Source organism: Lissotriton vulgaris, chromosome 5 (genome assembly GCF_964263255.1).
Source record: "Lissotriton vulgaris chromosome 5, aLisVul1.2, whole genome shotgun sequence".
NCBI lineage: Eukaryota > Metazoa > Chordata > Amphibia > Caudata > Salamandridae > Lissotriton > Lissotriton vulgaris.
Genome location: NC_141693.1, coordinates 683440230 through 683463462, shown reverse-complemented (window position 1 = coordinate 683463462; position 23233 = coordinate 683440230). Strand labels below are relative to the sequence as shown.

Sequence of the window (23233 nt, the reverse complement as noted above, 5' to 3'; positions counted from 1 at the left end):
GCTTGAGTTCTTGCCATCATGTTTTTCCTTTCAGGTGCTGGCAATTGTGACTCATCCCATTACCCATGGGTTGACTTTGTATTGGCCCTATGATGCTGTCTGACCATCCTGTGTTGCCTCACCACTTACGTAAGAAATACAAAAATTGATATATATATGTATATACTTATAAGCCTGACATGTATATCCATGTGTATGTCTAGCATGCCATCAACCCTTAACTTGCATTGTTGCATTGTACAATGTATACATACTCATGCCACTAGAGACTAGGGTACAAGTTTCTTATCGTTATTGTCGGGCAGGCATTTGCCTGAGGTTAAGTGTTACAAACAAACCCTATCTTGAACCTGAAGTTCCAGCAATCTCTCTACCCTCCTCTCCCTACCCTGTTCCTCGCACATAGACTGTAATCAATCCCTTACTTGACCCAAAGCTGGCCTTAGTAAGGAGCAAATGACTCCTACTGCCCCAGGACCTAATTTCCCCTAATGTAACGCAACTTCACCTTAGATTGTATCCCTAACATTTCAGAACAACATATTTTGGATTCCATATGATCCATAAAATCACACGTTGTTCCAAACCAAGAATGGTACCTGCTCTGCCACTACTGACAGATGTGATCTCTGACCTAGACCTTTCCCAGGCACCAGCCCATCCAAACCCCCAACAGCCTATATTACCTAGTAGTACATTGCTGCACCTCCCCCTCGTCAGCGCCTGTACTTACTCTCCCTCTCGCTTTCCCCTTATTTACCTGCACATCCTCCGCTCACTCTACCCCTTTGCCCGCCCCACCCCCCTAGTTCCTCAACAGTATACACATCTGCATGGCTGGGTAGCTTTGTGGCCGGTTTTGGGCTTGGCCAACTCTTGGCCCAAAACACCTCAATTAGAACATGGATGGGGAAATGTGTCTCCTACGCATTCCAGGGGTGAGCGGGTCTTGGGTTTGTTAATATTGTCATAATTTTACAAACATCTCTTGTTCCTCTGGCTCTTCTTTTCCCCGCTCTTCTCTGTCCTGACCCTCCTACCTCTGTCTGACATGCTCACCCACCCTCCCGGCTACCTGAGCAGTGCTTTCGACAACACTAAGTTAACAGAACCCCTGCCCTTACCTTTCCATATGACTGCCACCCCCCACCTAGAAATGTCTGGGGTGAACCATTATACACATTTTGTCATCTTTCCCACGTTATAGGCTTTTACCCTTTCATACTGTCATCATCTGCACACAAGGATGCCAAGCCCCCCACTGTGGCACCTGCTCTGAACATACTCTCATTAAACACGCAGGGACTCGAACTTGTATGGGAAGCGGATATGGGTTGCGAATGGAGCAATTACTTTAGGAACAAGATCTGGATCAGATCGTTAAAAATCTCCAGATCTGCATCTACCACCCAATCTATGTTTTTTCCACTACTATAGACTTGTTTTTTACTCCTATATCCATTGCTACTTTTACACACTCTGATGACAAAACTTGCTGGTCATGTGACCGTCCATTAGCTGATTTATATCACCTCCTTTTTTCTTGTCCTCATGTAGCCTCATTTTGGTCAAAAATTTGGTATAGGGTCTCAACTATTTTTATTCTTCATACTCCTGTATCAAACACCATCTTCTTTGTAGGTAGTCTATCAGAATCACTTAGGTTACTATCTCATGAGCGGGGACTTTTTGTTAGCTTTAGCCTTTCAACAGATCACACTTAATTGGAAATGCGCGGAAAAAAATTCACTCACTGGTGGAACACTCTATGCCACTATCATAGATTGGATACTGCTTGTGCATCCTGTCATAATCCACAGAGAAATAGAGATATATATTTGGTTACCACTTACTGTTTATTTGAATAAAATCTCCATTATTCAGATATCCCTTAATCGTTCTGAAAATTTCCAGCCTCCATTATTTTCTGTTTTACTTCTTTGCCTTTTTTCTCTTTTCTTTTTAAAATATATATAATTGTAATTCTATTTACACATATCAACTTGCATTCCATTTGCTCCAATATATATTTATTGTTATTTTATCCTTTGTTGTAGAGCATATCTTATTTTTTCTCTCTTTTTTCCTCCCTCATCCTATTTCTGTGTTTCCTATAAATCCAAAAAATTTGTAAACGACTTTCTACTATGCTTCATGGCATTTTATTCGGTATAACTTAATTGTTCTTGTATATTGCTCTGACTTTTGCCCAATGCTGTATGATGAATTTTATCTTAATAAAGCTTATTAAACATAAAAAAAACCATGAAGGGACTCAACCAACCAGTCAAATGGAAAGTAGTGGCAGACTACTGAAACAAACTGAAAGGGTATATTATCCTCCTACAAGAAACCTTCTTAAAATCCATCCATGATGCAAACGTTTACTGCCCTTGGATTTCAGATGTTTGCATCTCTCCGGAGCCACATAGAATGAATGGTGTAGTAATGCTAGTCTAGAAACAAATCTGACAAATAAATCATCTCACACACCAATGATCAAGCGGGCAGATGGCTCATCTCCAAAAAGAAAAATTCTAAACTGTAAAAATGTATGCACCAAACGACAATGTCTCAGACTTCTGGAGGGACCTCAACAGACAAACCATGGACCTCACAGACAACGTAGTTTTGTTCTAGGTGGGGACTTTAATTTACCCATGGATGGTAATCCTGAAAGGGTTTCAGCTCACAAGTTTTTAGCTAATAGTGAACAAAAACAAATGATATCCTGCTGTAAAAATATCGATGTAGTGGATATCTGGCGACTTTATTAGCCCACTGGGAACAATTATACCTTTGACTCCTCACCCCATCACTCCTTTATGCGAATAGACTACATCATGGTAAGTAGCTCATTACTTCACATCACCCACTCTCCGAAAATTGAGCCCATAGTGCTCTCTGATCATGCATGTGTCTCAACTCAAATTACACTCAAGGACCCTACACCATCTACTCACCAATGGTACCTGAACCCTAGCAATATAGCACAGATAGAGACCACCTTTGCCAATTTCCTAATAAAATATGCCCCAAATGACACATCATCTGCAGAAATTCTGCAGTAAGGGGGCAGGATATCCTGAACTGCGCTACAAAGTGCCTGCAGCAGTCTCACATTCTGGGACACCAAGGTTGCCAGCAAGGGGGTTTTCAGCCCCCATGGTTGACTTTTTCTTTCAGATAGCATAGCATTATAGCTGACTCCATTCATATCACACACTTTGAGTGTCTCTCCTGTATCTGAAAGTATTTTATCACAGATCAGTGGGTTTGGGTTACATAATATTCTTTGTCATGTGGTTTTCTGGTAAGAACAATAATTAAGTTCTAGCCAGAACCTGAAGCCATTCTAACATGAAGAGAAGTAGTGGTGTCTACATGTTTAATAGCTCAGACTGTGATTCTGGTAGTAGAGTGTGTACCATTCTGCAGTTGGCCAGTGTGTGTTTTTGAAATGCTAATATAATTGAAGTAGAAATATTATAGTCTGTGCCCACAACTGTGTGATGCATTGTTCCAAACAATCAAGGTAAAATGGTCTCCCGCAAAAGCATAATAAAATACACCAGTGAAATGCAAGGGTTAAGACTAGGACCTGACAAAGTCGTAATTTCGCTGGTGTTACACTTATTATGCGAAATTCCTGAAATTATGCCATTACGCAATGTTGAGTAATTATGCGTGGCTCGCAGCTAGGTTTTAGTGGGAGCGAGCAGAAGTAATGCAAATAGACAAAATGCTCTGAGGGGCTATTCCTCCCACCACTTGTGTTTTTCGTGCTACTGTGAAATTAATCTGTGTCAAAACTTGATGCAAAGATTCATTTCACACTGAAATATAGCTCGGAATGACTGACACTTTGCGTAATTACGTGCAATTGTCCCAAATGATGCGTAATTATATGAAGCAAATTAGGTGCATTTCACACACTCCAAACCACAAGACCTTGAGCATGTAATAGGAGCAGCCAGGGGTAGCAGAGGAAATCTTTGCTTACCCTCTGGTTAAGCTGGCACTGGCCTTGCTATCCGAGCTTTCCAGGTACAAGAAAGCAGAGGTAAGAAGGGAAAATGTTCTGTTATGTGTTTAAAGCACAACTCAGCCCAGTGGTGCCTTTCGCCCATCCCATCAGCAGCAAATACAAGGCTGTTGATTAGCTGAAAGGCAGTTCAAAGGCTCAACGCTTTAATAATAATCCACATTTGTAAGGCGCACAATCACCGGTAAGGGTGTCTAGGCGCCGTTGGGAACATTGAGCAAGCTATTGCCCAGACTGAGTCACATGGTGCTGGGCTAATCTGCACCCGGTATCAAACCGTGGTCCCCAGATTCCAGAGTCAGTCGCCCTAGCCGCGGCGCCACACCTCTTCCTTGTGTATCATGTTCATGATAGAGATAGCATTGAGGCTACTGTAAAGTAAACGAGTTCCCTGTACGCCCGCTTATAGCAATAGCGGCAGTCTGCGAATGATGAAATGCCCTTGTTAGAACAATATATCCCTTTACACTCTGTTCATATCCTTTCCGCATCGCCGGAAAGCACTGTAATTATCCTCAATGATCACAGAACCATTATTTGGATCCGAAAATTAATACATCACATTTTGAATGATGTCACGTTCATTTTTCACAAGATTTATGAAACGTACACTTTTTCTAATGGGATTTATGTAAATGCAGCTTCATCAGGAGGGTGGTGGGCATGGTGTAACACATTTAAAGAATGCACCCATTTGTTCTTAATGGTAGTCTCAGACTTCTCTGCTCACCATACATACTCTGCAGCTTGTGCGATGCAGCAGCATATCTAATCAGTGCGGAGGGTAGACTTTTCAATACCCGTCAGACCAGGTGAGCATTCCATCCTTCCTAGGTCTGAGCATCATTACATTGGGTAATAGTAGCTCCTGCTTTGTGCAAATTACAAAAAAGACAGAAGTTCAGATTGAAATACTACGTAGAAACAAGTTTCTATTATCATTGTTTTTTATCCTGATGATAGGAAGTTGAAAAATTTCTAGTTTTAAATACTCTCTACTTTACAGAAATGCCTTTATAACTTATCAGGTTGAAGAATTCACCTTTTTGAAATTGCTCTGTTAGAGCAAATCCAACCGAGGCATTTAATAGTCAAATTCCAATATCTTCTAGAATCTATTTCAGATAATGTAGTTATTTCATCCCCATTTTCCGGAGGGTATTAGCGCTTGAGATAAACAAGTTTTCACAAAGTGAATTATTTTGACACCTGCATAGAGAAAAGCAAAGTCTAACTGGGGTAAAAAAAAATAAGAACAGGAACCAAAATCAAAGAGCCCCTCGTCAGCAAATCAGATAGATAAAATAGATTGAAATCGGGCAGTTTTGAACAGCAGCGGGCGGCTCAGGTAAGTTGGGCGGTGGGGCGGGGCAGAGTGCAGCGGGGTGAAGCCCACAGACATCAGAATAGTTATTATTTATTTATTTAATTATACCTATTCCGTCGTCTGTCAACTTCAATCCCCTTCATTCCACCTCACCACCCCACCTCACCATCTCACCGCGTTTACCTGTGCCGCCCACCACTGGTTTTGAACTTGTAACGACTTGGGAGCTTTGCTTAGAATAGGCGAATGCATGCATTTGGGCTTGCTGTAGGGAATGTTTGTTGAAATATCAAGAAAATCAACAGTTAATCGCCAACCATACCATAATATTTGCCCACAAACAGCCAAAAAACAGTCCACACACTGGCCTGTCAGACCCCTTCTAGCACTGCGAGACTGCTCTACAGGCACTACAGTCAAAGGTTCTTGACAATACTCCCAAACCAAACCTGATAGGCACAGTTTACAGCCATTAGCAGTGCAAAGGCACCAACAGACAATATCGAAGATATAGCAAATTAGGCTGTGGGTGGACTGTTCTATGAGACCAGGGCCACGGGAATTATGTCTGCAGCTATGGCTTTTCTGCATAGTTATGGTTTGCTTCATTTACCACAAAATGCATCATCTGATGCATCATCTGCAGATATGAACCCAAAAACTTTCTCTCCCAAATGGATCAAAAGTTGTTAAAAGTGCAGCAACGCCCTTGACCGCTCATTGGAAAGCCCTTTGCAAAGGTTAACTGGTCACTTTTGCGTCACTTATTGTTGTATTTCGTTGTTAAAAGCATACAATATTTTGAATCCTTTGCCCAGAGTTTACATATGTTAAAAATGACAAAATATAAAAAACTATCACAAATTGTGCTGCATTTTCTTGCGGCCTAATTTAATCAAACCCCACGCATAATTTCGTCCTCCCATGCTGCATAACTCCAGTGGCCTTGCCTCCGACATAGCACATCTAACAGCAGTGCAAAGTTCCCCTGCACGATGCAAGCATTGCATGTGTGATGCAGTCAGAAGCTTAGAAATAACAGATGTTAGCATTCCCATGTTATTAAACTAATTAATTAGTCAAGCACAGGAGAGTTATCGTCTGTGCTTGCTTTCGCAGGATATGAACACATAATGTGCAGGTCTCAATGTTGCAACTGCAGGAACTTAGCTGGCTGAGCCGTAATGCCGGGTTACCTGTAGAATGGTTTATATGGCGAACTACATGCCATGCATTAGAACACATTGCTAATATCACTTATTTACATAATTGTTAGTGAAGTATTCGGGGCGACATTGAAAGCCTTCAACAAGCATTTACAATGCAATGGTCTCTGCATCATTAAAGGTAGAGCTATTGGCATTGCTCATGACATTTCTTTTTTTTTCTTTAACTCATAAATAAATGGCATTGTCATTTACATTGCCAATACACAGCACTCTGCACTCAACAGCACTCACTACTCTGCACCTGCACTCACAACTCTGCGCACTCACAACTCTGCGCACTCACAACTCTGCGCACTCACAACTCTGTGCACTCACAACTCTGTGCACTCACAACTCTGTGCACTCACAACTTTACCGCCTGCTTTCAAAGAGGAAGCAGTTTCCATTCTAAGGAGCTCTGACAGTCTTATAGTGTTGAAGATGTCAGCAATGTGAAGCCACTTCTTGCCATATGCTTACAATTTGGTGAGTGTTGGTTTGGATTGGAGTCCTACAGTCCATCCACAACATCAAATACACAGTGGCACAAGTGTCAATGAGGGAATCAGTTCGGATGATGTATAGTTGCCACCTTGGTTTTGTTTGTTTCTCACGCCTGCCACTTTTTGTAAGAGCTGAAACGAGGTGCAGGCTTTAGGCAACTAGGTGTTTCAGAGATTTCAGTGATTTTATATGTTAGTTACAATTACAGGTTGTGTGCGCAAACCTAAGGATCCCTCAATTGACAAATGCCAAGGGGCTGTTTGGATGTAGGAATAAATCACAAATTGCACATGCCTCAAATCCATTTAAAAGAGCAGTCATGATAAAGAGTAGCATGTTGATGAAGAAAACTTTAAGGGGTGCGGAATTGAAATGCGTGGAGGTGGTCATCAGGGATGAGAAGCAAATAGCATGGCTTAAGAATTAATGTAAAGTGGGGCTGGCGTGGCGCCTTCTCCACAAACTGTGTCTGTTACCACCTTTTGCTTTTTTCCCCATGCACAGCATTAAGGGTAGAAGTGGTCAAATACAACTCCACTTTCACTTGTGAAAATTTCCCGAGGCATATGGGACTGACTCACTTAATATCAGAAAGTCTGGGAAACATCTCCAGAGCGCGGGGGGGGGGAGAGACTCGCGCGGGGGGGGGAGAGACTCTCGCGGGGGGGAGACTCGCGGGGGGGAGACTCACGAGGGGGGGGAGTGACTTGCGGGGGGGAGGGGGGAGTGACTTGTGGGGGGGGAGGGCGGAAAGTGACTCGCGGGGGGGAGTGACTCGCGGGGGAGGGGGTAGAGACTCGCGGGGGAGGGGGGAGAGAGACTCGGGGGGAGGGGGGGAGAGAGACTCGGGGGAGGGGGGCTCGGGGGGAGAGAGACTCGGGGGAGAGACTCGAGCGGGGGGGGAGAGAGACTCGAGCGGGGGGGGGGAGAGAGACTCGAGCGGGGGGAGGAAGTGTTGCAGATGAGAGCGGGGGTCCTCGCAGGTCAGTTTCTTTTCCACAGACAGCTCATATCAGACTTTAGGAAGACATGGGATTTGCCGGACAGAGAACCCAAAACGCACCCCACACTACATGCGATACTAAACATGGGCGCAGGGCAACACATCATATGGCTATGGAGATCTACCATAGATCTCATGTGCGTGCCACTAACGAGGCTCCGATTAAAATGGGAGGAAGAATTCGGTCAGGCACTGCACGATAATGAATGGCTCACAGCCCTAGCGCACCATAAATAAGTGTTGCGTAACCATTGCTTCAAAACATCCCATTCAACATACTACATTGTGCATATCTCACACTGGAGCAACTAAAGTGTTTCTTCCCTGCAACAGTTTGAATGCCCATGCTGCCACATGCCCGACGGCACATTTGTCCATATGTTATGGACATGCCCCACACTGCAGATTTACTGGGCGGGAGTACACACCATGATACTGACAATCACAGGGCTGATGGGCCTCACCACATGGGAGACCAGATTCATCACCTTATTATCATACAACGGTAATGCAATGCACTAAAAGCTAAAACAACGTAAATGGTGCAGAAATGTATGTACCCTGGTTGAATATGAAAAATCCAACAAAAAGGGTTACACAAAAAGGGGGGGGGGACACACTACAAAGGAAAGTCAAGGTGGCGGGAATTTCACAGATGAAAAAGAAAAAAAAACAATAAGACAAAGCATAAAAATCAAAACGCAAAAAAAAGGTGCAATTAGGTATAACAGCTTTAAATAAAGCAGGAACTTCCTTGTAGTGGAAACAATGAAATTACTATTATCTTTTATGAAAACATAATGAGCTACCGCAGTCTTTAAAAGTTTCTTAAATGAGTAGGGTCTGATTCAATTATTTGTATACTTAGCACTGGGGCACCACTTACTTACAGATACCCCCAGGTGTCCCCAAATGACATCTTGTTGAAAGTCTACATTTCAACCACAATCCAATGGATAATTTTCTTTCAGAATTTTAGCTACTGGGGTACATTCACCCCATTGAAGAGATGCACTGACATTCATAGAATACTAGCAGATATGTTGTCTAGGTGCCATGTTACTGGTTTCTGCCCCAACAAACTGCCCTTCGCCTGGTGTATTTTCTTTACCCACTTGGCGAATTGTGCGATCTTTCTTTAATCACTTCATCTCCCACTGCCTTTCTTCCTTTATCTACAAACATTACGAGTCCTGAAGAAGAAAGCACTAGACAATATAACAGGTATATGCTAACGCTGAATAGAAGCTTAAGGCCACTAAAGGGTAAAATTGGTTCTAGACTTGATCAGAAAGAAGGGTAGGAAAACAGATTACAGAAATGCATTGAAAGCAGCGGCAGATTTAAACTTTAAAGTTCATCGAGACTGCTCAATATCTTGCCTGCTGAATATTCTCAACCCGTCTTCAAGGAGCACTGTGACCCTGTAAAGAAAAGAGCTACAGGGCAACACCCAATCAGAGAGCCCAATGGAGTCAGCTCTTCCCAGCCAAGGGGGGGACGGGAGAGACTCGCGGGGGGGGGGGGGAGAGACTCGCGGGGGGGGGGACGGGAGAGACTCGCGGGGGGGGGACGGGAGAGACTCGCGGGGGGGGACGGGAGAGCCTCGGGGGATGGGAGAGCCTCGGGGGACGGGAGAGCCTCGGGGGACGGGAGAGCCTCGGGGGACGGGAGTAGGAAAACAGATTACAGAAATGCATTGAAAGCAGCGGCAGATTTAAACTTTAAAGTTCATCGAGACTGCTCAATATCTTGCCTGCTGAATATTCTCAACCCGTCTTCAAGGAGCACTGTGACCCTGTAAAGAAAAGAGCTACAGGGCAACACCCAATCAGAGAGCCCAATGGAGTCAGCTCTTCCCAGCCAAGGGGGGGACGGGAGAGACTCGCGGGGGGGGGACGGGAGAGACTCGCGGGGGGGGGACGGGAGAGCCTCGGGGGATGGGAGAGCCTCGGGGGACGGGAGAGCCTCGCGCGGGGGGGGGGGGTAGTAGAGACTCGCGCGGGGGGGGTAGTAGAGACTCGCGCGGGGGGGGTAGTAGAGACTCGCGCGTGGGGGGTAGTAGAGACTCTCGCGGGGGAGTGTTAGTAGAGACTCTCGCGGGGGGGGAAAGAAAAATAAAACGGCAAAAACAAAACGGCGGCCACAACGACTTTCGGATTCGGGGCGGGAACGAGGACAGCTGGAGCATGCGACCTACCTCATGTACAACAAACAGCTTAATGGCGGCCGGCGCTCCTGAAATTTTTCAGAATTGGGGGCGTGGTTTTGATGTTCTGAGTGACGGACAACGTCACTGTCTAAAGAACATCAAAAATGACGCCCCCAAATCCGAAAAGGACGGGGCTACATTGGAGTGACTGATCTCTCCTCCAATGGCTGGCCTCCATTTAGGAAGCCAGCCAATGAAGGAGAGATGGGGCACGGAGGCGGGACCTTCGGCGCTACTCAGACTCATTAAATCTCCGGCCTAAGACTGCGCAAGCGCAGCCTTTTAGGCCTTCGACCTAAAAATGAGTTAGCATTCCTACTGAATGGAGCACAATCCACTGAAAATTGTTTCTGTCCATCTCAACTCAAATTTCGGACTTGCACCACAGATCGATAAGTCTTGACCAAGGAATTTTCCTCTCTACTCAACGGATTTGAAAACAAATGAGTTTACTGAGGAGAGGTAACCTAGATTTTAAGAAAAACGATAATGCAAATTGATAACTGTATGCTGTGATGCAGTGATGTATGTGAAATTCTGGAAGAAGTGTTTTCACACCACACACGCTTCAATTTTGAAACTTTTACTGTACTCGATTGTGCTGCTCGGATGCGGATCTTTGAATGGTTTTGCCCACAAATATGTCAAGTACTTGTTCCCTGAGATGTAGGATTTCTGTATATATTCATACCATTGTAGACCCAAATAAAGCTGCCAGCATTGAATTCAATGACGAATAGTTGTGAATATTCCAAGATAGCAAACACCTATAGTCTCATTTCATGTGTGTATTGGTCTTTTTGAATTTTATCAACAACAGTGGTCCATTGCAAAAAGTAATTTTGGAGAGAAACAATAAAATATAGACACAGTCGTAGCTATATTTAGTAAGTAGACCGGCCCAGCCGGGCGAGTGTCTGTGTATTAATATAAAAAAAAAATGTTTTCCGTGAGACAATGTTACAATATTACAAGGTGGGGCACAAGCCTGTGACCCACAGAACACACTTACAAAATGACATACAAACGGAACATACAAGGCTTGTTAGGCAACAAACAATTGGTTAGCGACACTTCCAATACAATTTTGTCAAAGTGTCACTGCAGAATAAACCATAACACCTTTACAGTCAAATCTCAGTTTTTTTTGGTAGTATAAAGTGTTAAAGGAGTGTCAACGGCGTTTTGATTCGCTATTTTAGATCACGCGAATCATCATCAGGACATGAATTTATGCCTAAAATAAGCCATAATAGCCACGGGACCGGAGATAGTCAACAGCACGAATGTGGCTGAGAAACCTCTAAATAAAGGCAAAAAGAAAACGAATCTCGTGGACTGCTTTGGACGATACCGGTATAGCAGGGACGAGTTCCCTCAATGCACGGCGGGCTCTCTGGTCGCGGTAAATCTACTTCGGAGCCAGTCTTTTTGAATGCCTCTTTTTTTCTTCTTTATACTGCTTCAGCGTTCTTAAAAATAGAAAACCTGTACACTATAGGTATGCCTTCTGGAAACAGAGAAATGTGCCCAATATCATCTGTATTTCTAGTCTGCTGTGATAGAAAAGGAAAAAGTGGGTTAAACAAGAACATCCTGGGTGCTGACACGGAAAGGAGACAGTTTTCCAGGCAAATAGTACCCCATGTTTCTGATAAATACCAGGCACCGAGGGGACAAGAGTCCAGGACAAGGGTGGGCAGCATGACATAGGCATTGAGAGGAATAGGAAGGGGTGGGGGAAAGCATTGTGTGGGTAAGAAGCAAGAATGGATTTTTATGCATCAGGATTCAGGCAGTGCTGAAGGGTGGAACACAGGTGTGGAGCATCAAAGGGGTAAGGTGCCAAAATGGCACAAGAGTGTGGCATAAGGACACCTGGGGGAAGGAGACAAGATTACAGGTGAAAGGCCACGAGGGGGCAGGTGCCCAGAATGGACCATGAGGGGCAGTGGGATAATGAATGAAGAATCAGAGCAATGATAATTACTGGAAAATATCCAAGCATGGCCCACCCAAAAGTAAAAACACCACATATTTAATACCTTATATATTGCACATGACAAGTCAAGTGCTAAAAAAAGAATTTCCACCGTGTCAGTTACATCACTACTGCAAGCCTCTGCTTCACCTCCATCACCTCATTGCACATGCAAGTGCACACGCATTCAAGAGCAGCTTGATTTATAGTTCAGGCACACAAAGTACAGTATGAACACTAAATCCACAGGATAATAAATTTTAAATTCAATTTCCAAGATAAGGCAGAGCGTGGTGAGAAAGTGTTTGATGGACTTTTACAATCATCCTGCAGTACATAAAGAGGGCAGATCATAATAGTTCAGCAGGTGAAGGTTTGGGGACCCAAAAGGAACAGTTACAATGTGTAAAGATAGAAGCAGGATATATGCCCGAGGATATATGCCAGGCGACCTCTATGTGTGCTCTGCATCCTCTTCGCATGCAGCTTATGAGTCAAAAGTAGTCCAACATGACTGACAAAACCTGACAACCTTACAAGCCTTGGAATTATTGCAAGTTGCGAGCATACGTGAGGAGAATGCTGGATTTTGTGTAGTTATAACTACATGATGGTCATTGGTTTCCAAATGGAAGAAAAATATGTAATATCTGACGTCCCCACGAAAAAACTATTTTTATGCTGCTGCTAAAATCCAATATTTGAGTATGATGCTTAACTATTTTCACACCTATATTCAGCTTCAGCAGAATCAAGATCTGAGATTGTTATATCAACCGGCAGAATTTGTTTTATCAAAAATATAACAGTATGGTGGGAATCACTAAATATTACCTTTAGTGGTAGGGGCAGGAACATGAGAGATCCCAGGAAAGTGGAAGGAAGGCTGGCATTGAAATGACTGTTACCCACAAAGTTCAATTTTCAATGTTTTCCACCCTATGCATAAGAAAACATAGGGCCTGATTATGATGGCGGTCAGACGAGCATCCGACTGCCATCCTGTCGGAAACGGGAATCGGTGGTCCAGCCATGCAAATTACGATCGGACCGCCGTGAGGCTGTCGGAAACATGCCTCGTAGCATTGAGGCTTGTGCTGCGGCCCGCAAAAGGACTGCAGCACAAGCTTCACTGCCAAGAAGCATGTTTGTAAGCATCCCTGCACATTGTGGCAGGCACTGCAGGCACCATGCAATGCCTGCCAGATGGTGCAGGGATGTTTAGGGGGGAATCATAGGTGCCCTCCAGGGCCCATATTAGAGGACCAGGGGGGCCCACTATAGGCCCCAAAGTCACCTTCCGCCTGCCTTTACATGGCAAGTTAACCGCCATGAAACGGCCGGTGGAAAGGGACACTGTAATCCCTACAGCAGTGCTTGAGCAGGCACTGCCACTGTTGTAGGGATTGCTGTCCCTCCCACGGTCCGACAGGCTACTGAGCACGTCGGATGCGTGGCGGACGGTCTCTCTGCCCGCTCACCATCCGCCCGCAATTCGGCGGGCGGACCTGCAAGGTCCAATGATGGTGGGACCGCAACAATGGGCTGACGATGGCGGTCCTACTGCCATCGTAATCAGGCCCATAGTCTTAAACATATTGGACTTTATCTTAAATTATAAGAAAAAGATAAAAAAGGATTTAATGTGCCAATGTACATTACAGCCATGCTTAATCCTGCAAATGATGCACCCTGCAGCAACCCACAGGAATAAATGCAGTAGAGAAGAAGTATGCACAGACATTTCATTCTAACAGTTTTCAAGGTGTAATCTTTGAGAGTTTTGTGAATTACTACAATATCAGAAATTATACCATCCTTATGAGAAAATCTAAAAACAAATGTGATTTCTTCATTTCTACAAAATTCATTAAAATCAGTTTCATTGTCCCTCTATTCCAGCGCGGTCTCATGATTTTCATTCATTCATTTATTATGAAGCACTTTTTCACATATGAGAAGCCTTGCTACTCTTCACAGTCAGCAGTTGGGAACTGGCTTGAGATATAGCAGGCAAAGATACCATCCCCTACTGTTCTGGGCAGCCCTATTAAATTAATCTGTACAGTGCCTTCAACGTATATTCATACTGGTGATGTCTCGCAGAGTGTGGGCACTTGCCTTTTCTACTTCTAATCAAGCAATTAATCCTCAACCTTTGTAATTTGTGCTTCTTATTATTATTTTTATAATTTTAGTCCAAGATCTTTCCTGTGTTGACTACTTTTACTACTCACAACTGTAACCGCAAATCACAAAATTCCTATACTCAGAACGAGATAAATATTAATGAAGGTAGCATTACATTAAAGCATCAACATATCTGAGATATCATGGTTTGTCTTCCTGATGTTAGCTTATAAAATGTCAGGAAAATATTAGAATTGCTTGGGGAACTTCTGGTCAGTGTCTACTCATTGAAGGCGTATGGGATAAACATTACGTGACCCTAGTCTTTCTGAGAGCTGTCGGTTTTTATTGAAGAGTCTTATATAGGACCTGTTATGCACTATGCACAGCAAAATCTTTAGCTTTTGAAAGAATTTCTTTTCACGGTCTTAGTATGTGCATATGCAGTGTGCTCTTGCAATACTGCTTAGTCTTTGAGCAAATTGGCTTGGGTGTAACTCTAAGATTTTATCTGTTTTTTCTTTCTACTTTTATGATCTTATTTGATAATGATCAAATAAAGTTTTGTGACTGACTGACTTGCTTGGCTCAGAAGGAACCTGTCAATATTTTAACACCTTTAAAAACTTAGGGTCCAATTACAATGTTTGGCGGAGGCACGTCTTGTAAATGGGACGACTGACCTCTGGTCGTCGGTCCCGAACGCCTGATTTGTATGCAACTGAACACTGTTTGGTTGCATTCCAGCTTTTCCTATGGGAGCATGTGTTACGGCCGTAATCCGTCCGGAGTACATGCTCCCATAGGAAAATGGGAGGTGGTGTTAATCTCTGCATCTCGTGGCAGGCACCTTTAGTTGCCTGCCATGGGGTGTAGGGATTAACAGGGGCACCATAGGTCGGCATGACAACCCTGCCGGAAACCATGCAGCATAGACCCAAGGGCAGAAATACTGCCATTTGGGATTACGGGCCAGCCTCCGACTGGCTGACAGGCTCCTTGAGCCCATTGGAAGCCAGCTGGAATAACCAGCCAACTTTAATTCATAATCAGTGGGTCTGAATTAAACTGACGATGGCAGTCAGAAAGACTTCAACCGTAGGTAGGAGGCTTTCCGACCGCCATCATAATAAGCCTTATAGTTTTTTTTCAAAAATATCGATTATGTCCAATATCAAAATCACAAAGTGACATTAGCAATAGAATTGCGAGCTTCAAATGTAGCCTGAAACCTACCTGTCACCTTTATAGCAATATCCCATGGACAAGGACTTAGGGCCATATGTAGGTGGCAAAATACCGGTCGATAACGGCCGATTTCGGCCGTTACCGACCAGTATCTGTACTTCCAGATGTAGGGGGCCTAAAAATTACAGATTCTGTATATTTACCGAATCGGTAATTTTACCGAATCGGTAAATTACCGATTCGGTAAATGTACAGAATCGGAAATTTGGGATGTAGGTGGCACTGGAAACAGTGCAACAGGCCCTTAAAAATTCGTTATTTACCATGAAATACAATGGCATGGTAAGTAACGAATTTCTGTGTACATGCATAACTGTGCATGTACACCGGTGCCATGGGGCACACAGACATGCCCTTAGGGCATGTCTGTGTGCCACATGGCACACAAGCCAGAAACAGGGGTGCAACAGGGTGTCAAAGTGACACCCTGTCCCCCTTGACAAATCGGTAATTGCCATTGATTCCTATGGGCCTCAAGGCCCATAGGAATCAATGGCAATTACCGAATTGGTAAATACCGATTCAGTAATTACCGAATATTGCCGATTCGGTAATATTTAAAGAATTATTACCTAGATGGCATTTACCGAATTGTAAATACTGAATCGGTAAAATTCGGTATTTACGATTCGGTAAATGCCATTTACCTACATATGGCCCATAGTCCCTTAATTTAAAAATGTAGAAAAAAATGTATGAGCTCTAAAATCATAAGCTTCTTACCCAATTCTTTTGGCTCATAATACAGTTGTTTTGAAAGCTCCATTCTGGTGCACAGAAGTAGCTGCTTAAAGAAAAACATGAGTATTGTCTAAGCATTTTTTACATGTATGGTTGACTGGCATACGTTTTTTTGTGAAATTTCCCAGAACAATCAGAAAAGAGCACACATTTTACAAAATGACATAAATGGTAGAAGAATGCTATACAAATGTTGATAACATAACCTAAACTGTGTTTATTTTTGTTTCATTTGTTAATATATTCCACTCTGCAAACATACCTTACATCTTCTGTAGATGAAATTAGAGCATTCTATATGGGCCTTTAAATAGGACCAGGGGGCAAGCACTATTTTTCCCAAGCATGCCAAATCCCTGAAACAACCTGGTAGGTAGTTCAATGAGGTAGGTATTAAAAACTGAATGGAAACAGGGCATTCGCATTTGGCCACCCACAATTAATGTTTTCATCTTGTGTGACTCAAAACTGTGTGAAACCAACTTGATGCAGCTGTTGACAGTTTGGTAGTCTCATAGTTTTGAAAGAGTGTAATTTGGTCCACATTAATGAACATCTGTGACAAATGTCTAATATGTTACAGCCAAAGAGGCCGGCATTGTCTGTTGTTCTATGCAATCATCCAACATCATCTGTGGTGGTGATGATTTGGTTTTGTAATGAACTTAAACCTCTTACTGGAGTGGAAAAGAAAATAAGTATATTAAATATTAAATGTAAGGTTTGGGGTAGGTAGTGGTAATTTTAGGATTTAAGAATGGCTAGTTTTAAGAAATTGGGTGTTTGATTGAGGGTGTGAAAACCCTACTCAATCAACAGCCACAATCCTTTACAGGCTGAACCACAAAAGTCACTATTTTTAACTTGTGCTTTACCATCTGGTAGCTTGGTGCACAATCAGGCAGGCTTAACTTCGGGGCAAAGTGCAAAGTATTTATGCAGCAACACAGATAAAGTATTAAAGTCAAACCCAGCAAAGGAAAAAACCCACACCAATTTACAAAAATAGAGGACAATGTAAGAAATAAAATGACACCAAATGTTATAAAATCTAATCAGTTGAGCTGGAGTTATGAACTTTTAAAGTTTTTAAGTGAAATCTGGTGCCTAAAAGTTCAAAACGCCAACTGCAAGTATCAGTTCCTTGGAAACTGGGGCAAAGTCAAAAGTTAAGGCTGACCACAATGGAGAGTGGGCCGAAGACATGAGGCGGATTGGGCCCAGTTTTGGCTTATCTTTGGACTTATAAGAAATTTTGAAGAAAAGTCCAAGAGAAGGCAGAGTTTAGTGGGGTAAGGCAACAGACTGTCTCTGAGGAGGAGTCGTCATTGCCAGGGAGTGATGGACAAGGTCTTGGTTAAACCATTGATGATGTGGGAGAAGCTCTGAGTGGGAGAAGCTGGATTTTCAGAATTGGAGTAGGAGATCTTCTTCATTGTGGGGAGTCTGTCTCCGTCAAGCCAAGTGAAAAATCCTACCTTCAGATTTAGTCAATATTTTGGAAGTTAAAAACCTTTAGTAGTACGAAGCTGCAAGCACTAGCCGTAGAGGGCTCCAACTTGGCTGGATACCATAGCGTTGAAAATTCCTCTGAATAGCATTTGCTGCTGCAGAGAAGAATGTAGCAAAAGCTACGGCAAAGTCAGGATGACAGGCGATACACCTTAAGCAGATTGGCTGGCAGGTAGGTCCTGGTCTTCTGTCAGTTCTTCTGTCACTTTTTGGCAAAAAACTTGTATAGTTCCAACTTTTACAGTTAGGAAGGAGGGGCACCTCTAACACCAATCCCAAGAGTCCAGGCCCTGGGGGGCACCACTGGAGGGTTATGACTCACTTCAGCAGGGGCCAGGTGCAAGGTTCAATGTCTGTGGGGTTTGTTATGTCCCTGTAGCTCACAAATGAGACCAGACAACTAGATTTTGGAGTCACTCTGGTAGAAAGGCAAGCCTCTAGCAGCAGGGCAATTGTCTATGGAGAAAGGCATGCATCATGTAGCAGGGCAGTCTTGTGGTAGAAGCATGGCAGTACTCTGAAGAACAAGGCAGCCCTCTAGCTGTTCAGTCATTCCTTCTGAATTCTTTCACAGGTCTGGGAATGTACTGAAGAGTTGTTCTGAGGGTTTAAAATTCCTACATGATACCTGTATTTGAAGTGGAGGGACATCCTGGCTTACTCCATACCTGGTTCTGGATTTCTTTTCCTTTCCCTGGCAAGGCTCCAAAAGGTCTGGGGCAGGATGGCCCATTCAGCGAACACCAGCCTCCTTTGCCTCACTGTCTGGGAGAAATATAAATAGCCTAATAGTTGAGCCATTCACATTCATGTGACCCAGGACCCTGGGAGCAAGCACCAAATGGCTAGGTCAAGAAAGTTCCAACTTTCTAAAAGTGGGAATTTTTAGAACTGTAACTAAACATCTGACATTCCCATTAAAGAAGTTTTTAAATAATTAATTTGAGTCCATACATTATATTTTTACCTGCTCACAATCAAATGTTAGCACTTACTAAATGTAATAAGGTAACACAACGTTATCCTGTGGGAGAGATAAGCCTTAGAGTAGTGAAAAATGAATTGACAGGTCTAACAGTAGAGGTAAACTGAGGTTAGGAGTAATTTCAGAAAAGATGGGTGGGGCATGTGTAGTAAAGGCTGTGTGGAAAAGGCATGCATGATAAAGGCATTTGTTGTAATGTCATACATTTCATGTTTAGGATTTCCAGGCTCTAATAGTTCCTGCTAAAAAAGAGTCATAATTTCTTAACTAATTGGGGCAAGGTAGTTTGTGTGTTGCTCTAGGAGCAAGCTTGTGAAAGCTTCCGGATAAAAAGTGTCCTCTTAAGGGCCTTAAAGCTTTCCTGTTTAACCTGAAAGCCACTTGGATGGCAAAGTTTTTGGTTATAAATCCTGCTTAGCAGTCGCTGGAATTCGTTCCTTTCTCTTTTTGCTACTGTATTTAATAAAAAATAAGACTAGTTAATCACAGCCTTTGGCATTGAGGTGGTTATTCAATCATGGTAGGAAGAGGCAAGTTAAATGTTTCGTTAACATAAAAAGGTCTGTGATAGGATGATAATTAGGTTTTGTTTTATAGGTCTCTCGTTCCCGAAAAGCATTACCTTGTTCCATCTGATTGCATTTAGAACCACTTTAAATGGTCTGAGGGTGTATGGGAACAATGGTAGATGATGTGTCTGAATTCCTAGACTTGATAAAGGGCAATTGACAGTCTATAGATTCACTGGAGTCTTTTGAAAGGAACTCTGGTAGTTTTGTAGATGTTCTTTGGTGATCAATCTTAGGTCATCCATGAACAAAAGTTAGTTGTATCCTATTAGTTATTGATTGCATATATAGCATTCGAGGACGCATTTAGTGGGGTCTTCAATGGCATAGGATTAATTAATGGTCAAAAGAATTAAAGAACAAGGTGGCGAGAGATAAAAAAAAAATCAAGGTATAAAGAAGCTTTAGAACTTATGTGAAACATTTGAACATGAGCCGGACATTTAATAACTTATTATTCACGCTAGCGACTAAACAACTTTCTAGAATGATTATTGTTGGTAATTGGTAGCAATGCAGGGCTGTGTAAAGAGAACAGTTTTATCAACACTCGATGGCCCCTTTAATATTATTTGAAGTCTTCAACATTGTAAAATAAGCTATGAAATATGTATTTATTGTTTGAATTTTTCATTCACTGTAAAAAGATGTTGCTGGCGAGTTGCTAAAGGGTTAAGATTTGCTTTTTTGTAACTAGCCTGCTTTGGCCCGTGCTACATTAGGTGAGTAAGCGACAACGGCGGTGCACCAATGGCTTTTTAGAGAAAGTAAGGAGGGTCCCATAGACTGCAGCCACCTGGAGGGGGCTAGTTCTTGCCAAAATGATTCCAGAGACGTCAAACATAATAGATGCATGTTGCTCCACCCTGCCATACAGACACATTCCTCTACAGTGATTTCTGGGCCTTGTCGGGGTCCCATGGGCACACTCTCCAAGTGGGGCCTTAACCACTCCCTGAGATTGTAGGGGTGAAATCCTCACTGCGAAGGTGTGCTGATAGCTCTGAGGACCATGGCATAGTGTACATGCTAATGCACACTTCCGTAGTAATGTTTTCTTGATTCTAATTCCGCTGCCACCACTTCATTCAGTGTTTTGTCTAATGTAGGTAGTGTAATCGCGAATGTGTTTTAATTGTAATGTTAAGATGAATCTTCTTTGCATTGTAAGATATTTTAGGAAGGAAAGAAAGCAACGTTTTGCTATTGTGCCTATCTGTTCATGTTTAATGTTGTCCGTGAAGGCAACTGTGAGAAAACAAAGTGGGTTTTAATCTGTTTTCAACTATTTGCAAGAGCTTATTTTTGATTGCGTCCTTTTTTCTAACTGATTTGTATTTGAATAACTTTTTTGCCGATGTTGTCTGGGAGCTTTAATGCAACTTTTCACATAATTCAAGTTTTCTAAATACTCCAAAAGATAATCCATCAATGTAAACATTGTGTTGAAATATTACGCATTTTAAGTTATTTTCTGCTGTCGGAAGGGAGGACTTCAGGAACAGCACATGACATTAACCTTCGCCTTTTCATTCCTCCCTAATGCCAAATGGCTGGCCTCAATTTAGAGAAGTAAGGAGCGATGGGGAATTTCATTTAAATAAAATCATATGGATGCTTGCATTGCTGGACCTCCTTCAGACATAAATCGTATTTATCCGTCCCCTCCTCCTTCCTTTCCTCAATGTATTCTGTCTGAACTGGAGTCAGTTTAAAAGTCATCTAATTGAACTACGCATTACTCACACGCGAAGAGACAATCTAGCAGTCAGGAGGACACTTTTAATGTCTTTGTACGCCGGTGTCATTAATAACTGTAATGCCAGCCTCACGCGCTCTTAAATAGCCTAATTTATCAACAAGCAATTTACAGTGGAGCCCTGCGCGTGGACTCCGATAAACAGACGTTTCCCAACGCCAAACGCGAGGCCCGCGCGCCCCCTTCCAGAAGGATTTCCGGCGCCAGAAAGAAGCAAACGCTTCCCACCCTGAAATTGTCTCTGATGGTGCCATCCTGTGGGCATCTGGTGGCACGCTGATCTGATGCCGGGGCTCGGATCTCCGTGTGAACGCGGGCACAGCTGTGCACATTTAATGAATGGTAATATTCGTAGAACACGTGGGCCAATCACGACGCCTGCCATGAGCCAACTCTGTCTTTCTTGCCTCATCGATTGGTTTGAACGAGAAAAACGTTTTTTGTGGGCCCAGCTTATATTAGTTAATTGCAGTGTCTCTGCTGGCCGTAGGAAAATATCTTCCCATCACAGTTAGCGTTTCGTCTCAACAGGAAGCATGATATTTATTAAAGAGGCTTGAATGTATTTTTGGGGCTGGAGGGGGAAGAAATTACCGCTTAGTAGCATGCCGATTCACCCTGTAATAATCATTCCATCTCCACTACATAAGGGCACACGTCTTTGAAAGGTTCATTAGTGAATTTGGTCTCACCCTTTCCTCTACACAGCTAAAGAGAGCTCATCATCCTAATTTCGATCTACCTGGATGACATCTCTCTGTATCTCCCTTCAACTAGCAGTCGTTGTTTTGCAACTTCTCCCCATACAGTGGTACTGCTGGCGGGTTTTTGCGAACACGTGTGTTTGGAAGTGGGCTGAAAATGCTGGGGGAAGGGGAGGGAGAGGTTCTAAAAGGGATGTGGCCGAAGAAGTGAACTAGGAAACTGTAGTGTCTGTGTGGGGCAGGGACAACCTAGGCCACGAAGTGGGGCCTACCTTCACAGATATAACAAATGCATGCAGACACTATCTATAGTTTAGGGGCCAAAGACCACGAGACAGTCTCGCGCCCGTTTATTTATACCTGAGGGCTTAACCCGCCCCTAGGCTGTGTGCGTGCGTGTGTGCGTGTATGGACGGGCCGGGTGGCTCCGTCAGTACATCCCTCCAAACTCACAGTTCTTTAGCCTGGGCCACTTGGGTTTTCAGTGGCACGGAGACCCCACGCATAGTATTTGAGTCTTTGGGGCCCGGTTTAGTCGAAGATTGTACCTTTGACTGCGCTGTTCTCCTGTCATTTCTTCTGCCATAGGTTGTACAGAACTGCTTGCAGGACTCGCTCGTGCGACACTTGTCTCGGTCTCTGGCCTGGACGGTGATAGTTCACGGTCTGGCTGACTCGCTTGGGCCTCCGGGAGGATAGGGTCATCATCGTTGCCCTCGGTGCCTTCCGACGTCTGACCTTTCGGGATCCCTTCCCTGGGGGCCCGCTTAAACCATGATAAGTTTAGTGTCACAGCCCTCGTGCCATGGAAGGCTGATACCATCGTGCCGTGGATGTTCACGATCTCCCACACTTCAGGTTCGAACGTGGTCTGATATTTCCAGTTGCGTGTCGGGTCTTCAGCACAACATGATATCCTACTGCTAAGGGCCGGACGCTCGCCCCTCTCGCCCGGCTCGCCCTGTCGTTCGTGCTTTGTCTTCTGGTTTGGGTTGCTTCATGGTTCATCTCGGGAGAGGTCCATCCGGGGCTTGTTGGTATGCAGTCTCGTGGCGTCCTCCGAAACAGGACATGTGCTGGAGCGCACTTCGTAGTGCAGTGCGGTGTTTGCCGGTAGGCACTCAGAAATTGCGCCAGACATTCCTCCGGCAGTTCTCCTTGCTCCACACCGATCTGCAATGCTCGGTTCATTGATCTCATAAATCTTTCAACCTCGCCGTTGGCTTGAGGCCATTGTGGCGTGATCTTCCGGTGGCGTATCCCTCGCCCGTGCAGGTAGGCTTTGAAGTTGTTGCCCTGAAATGG

General features: G+C 43.7%; 1 protein-coding gene across 1 annotated transcript in view; it reads right to left on the bottom strand.

Moving 5' to 3' along the window:
* The window catches only part of CDH23 (cadherin related 23), a 2828172-nt gene extending 2805421 nt beyond the window's left edge, over positions 1–22751 (bottom strand). Inside the window, exon 1 of the mRNA XM_086919477.1 lies at positions 22477–22751. Coding sequence (XP_086775603.1) covers positions 22477–22751 — 275 coding nt within the window. The remainder of the gene's footprint in view (positions 1–22476) is intronic.
* Between the last annotated feature and the right edge of the window lie 482 nt (positions 22752–23233).